This window comes from Geospiza fortis, unplaced genomic scaffold (assembly GCF_000277835.1).
Source record: "Geospiza fortis unplaced genomic scaffold, GeoFor_1.0 scaffold99, whole genome shotgun sequence".
In the NCBI taxonomy this organism is placed as follows: domain Eukaryota; kingdom Metazoa; phylum Chordata; class Aves; order Passeriformes; family Thraupidae; genus Geospiza; species Geospiza fortis.
The window spans coordinates 1-2,933 of record NW_005054521.1 but is presented as its reverse complement, the minus strand read 5'-3'; the positions used below and the strand labels follow the sequence as shown (position 1 = coordinate 2,933).

Sequence of the window (2,933 nt, the reverse complement as noted above, 5' to 3'; positions counted from 1 at the left end):
GGGATCGTCCGTCAGCCAGCTGCAGCCAAGTTGCTTTTCGGCGGGGCAGGGGCTGGCTGTTGAGGAACGGGAGCTGGCTGGGAGGGAGGGAGCAGCATCGGCCTGATGAGCTGTGCCCGTGTCCCATAGGAACGCCGGAGTACAGCCCACCGGAGTGGATCCTCTTTGGCTGCTACCATGGCCAACCAGCCACCATCTGGTCCTTGGGCATCCTGCTGTATGAACTGGTCTGCGGGCACCTTCCTTTCCAGACCAGTGAGGACATCATCCGGGGCCAGCTCACCTTCCCGCCCCGGGTGTCTCAAGGTAGGGATGCGCCTTCAACGCATGGGAGGAAGAACGGGACTGGGAGAGGGTAGCTGGCACATAAGCATCCTGCTCTTGCAGCTAGTGAGGAGGTTGATCTCCTGGGCTTAGCTGGAGGACGTGGCATGTGTGCTGGCCTCTGTGCTGCTCTCCTCCGAAAGGGAGGATTGATGGGAAGCTTTGTGTGCAGCCCCGAGATCTCCTAGTGTGGCCTGGGCACCATTGAATCCGGGAGAGCATGGAGAGGAGCCTTGTCCCACTGACCGGCGGTTTCTGGTTTGTCTCTGCAGAGTGCCAGCACCTAATCAGGTGGTGTTTATCCATGGATCCTACAGACAGGCCATCCTTGGAAGACCTTTTTGAGCATTCTTGGCTGCAGGACCCCCATGTGGCCCAGGAGACAGCAGAGATCCATCCCTCTGCACAGTAGGATCCAGCAAGTACCAGCTGCATGTGTCTCGTGGCACTGGATGAAAACCCAAGAGCGTTTCCCTGTGGCTGTGACACAGAGGAGAGAGCACAGCCAAGGAGATGCTTCCACTGGTCCTTGGCAAGGTGTGGAGGGAGCTCAGTGCTCCCTGTCCTGTTGGAGAATTGGTGGCAATGCGGTGAAGTTGCCACAGACTGGAAAAGGGGAAACATCCCCCTGCAGCTCAATGGCATCATGATGTCCCCACAAGCCGAGGCACAGCTGGCGTGTTCTTCTGGAGCATGACGTGGAGCTGGGAACACCCTCCTGGAGCTGGCTGCTGGCGGGGCAGAGCCGATGGGATTTGGCTGCGGCCCCTGCCTGGAGGACACGCTCTGCACCCCGATGAAATCAAGATGAGTCCCCAGCCGGTGCAGGGGTGGGGGATGCTGGTGCTTCCAGGCATGGCAGGGCTCAGCTGGACCATGTGCTGGAGGTTCCCTGCTCAGTGGTGGTGGGGAATATTAATTTTTCCGCTGGTCCCCAAGCTGCTTTTTGGCAGGACAGGGGATTGGATGTTGTGGAAGGGGAACTGGCTCCTGGCCTTGCTGACAGCTTCTGCCAGCCAGCCTGGGGCAGGGGCAGCCAGCCTGATAAAAGCATCCATCCATGTGGATGGGGGGCAGCAGAAGGGGACGGGTTCAGAAGCCATGCCCCAGCTGGTCTGCTTTGCAGGCCCTTGAGGAAGGGGTGGGTTTATGGGAGGGAAAGGTGGGGTTTTTCTCCACCCATGAAGAGGTTTAATTCTCACATGGAGTGGTCAGACCCTCCCTAGGCCTGTGATAACCTTTGACAGATTTTCTTGTTTCCAGGTCTTGTTTTGAATTGATTTTCATGCAATTGTTCTTGTTTTCTTTTCCAGGAAGATTGCACCTGGTGCCCAGACCAGACGGGGAAGCACCTGAACTGTCCGTGGAGCACATCCAGTGCCTGCGCTACCCCTGTGGGGGGCATCCCCTTCAAGAAGGACAAGGATCTCGTTTGGGATCAGCTCCTCTCCTGGCAGCAGGTCTCCAGACGTGGGTACCCGGCTCCACAGCTGGGCTGGCAGAAGTGTTTTGGGCAGACGGCAGTGGGCACATGGGCATCATCCCGCTCTTGCAGCTGCTGAGGAGGTTGCCATGCTGTGCTGAAGCGGAGCGGGTGGAAGGTGGAATGCCACGCTCCTCTCCTCTAAAAACAGAGAATGGGTTGGGAGGTTTGGGCTCTGAGCACAGCCAGCAGCCTGGCCCGGGCATAGGCTGTGGTGGGACAGGGGGGACAGGAGCCTTCTGTGACTGACTGTGGCTTTCTGGTTTCTCTTTCCAGGGTGCCAGCACCTCATGCCATGGATACAGCACTGCTTGGCCTGCTGGTCTGGGAGGGCTGGAGGGCGGCGGATGTTCATTGGCTGTCCAAAATAAATCGTTGTGTTGTTGTCATCATCATCATCAGAGTGTTTCTTTCATCCTTATCTGAGCTTTTGCCTCCTTTCAGGGTAATCCTTTTGTATTCTTTCTCAGCCATAAATAGCATTTTGCAGGGGGGGTAAAGTAACCTAAAAAATTCAATAACAGCTACTGTTGCAGGCCCCTGGACATGAACGCTGGTCCTTTTCTATGGGAAACAAAACTCACCACCCCAGTTTCCTGCTGTCATTTTGCAGGAGGCGTTTGGCACTGCCAGGGCAGCCTGAGTTGTAGGTGGTGGCAGGTGGGGGCTGGGAGACATTCTATGCTGTTGGGAATTTGAGGAGGTGGCAGCCCACTTGGGGTCAAAGGCCCCTGGATACAAATGCTGGCCCTTTTCGGTGTCAAAAAAACCTCATCCCCCCAGTGTTGGTGCCAGTTTGGAGGAGGCATTTGGCACTCTGAGGGCACCCTGAGTACTTAGTGGTGGCAGCATTGGTCTGGGAGAAATCCTGTGCCATTCAGAATTTTAGCAGGCAGAAGGTCACTCGGGGCCACAGGCTCCTGGGCGGGCCACAGGCCCCTGAACATGAACACCAGCCCTTTTCCATGGGAAACAACTCACCCTCCCCAGTTTCCTGCTGTCATTTTGCAGGAGGCATTTGGCACTTCCAGGGCAGCCCGAGTTGTAGGTGGTGGCAGGTTGGGTCTGGGAGACATCCTGTGCTGTTTGGAATTTGAGGAGTGCACTTGGCTCCTTCTCTCCTCAT

General features: G+C 56.7%; 1 protein-coding gene across 1 annotated transcript in view; it reads left to right on the top strand.

Annotated features, from left to right (window-relative positions):
• The window catches only part of LOC115948791 (serine/threonine-protein kinase pim-1-like), a 12,083-nt gene extending 9,878 nt beyond the window's left edge, over positions 1–2,205 (top strand). Inside the window, exons 2-4 of the mRNA XM_031063670.1 lie at positions 130–306; positions 597–1,784; positions 2,084–2,205. Of these exons, the coding sequence (XP_030919530.1) occupies positions 130–306; positions 597–736 (317 nt within the window). The 3' untranslated portion in view covers positions 737–1,784; positions 2,084–2,205. The remainder of the gene's footprint in view (positions 1–129; positions 307–596; positions 1,785–2,083) is intronic.
• The last annotated feature ends 728 nt before the right edge of the window (positions 2,206–2,933 follow it).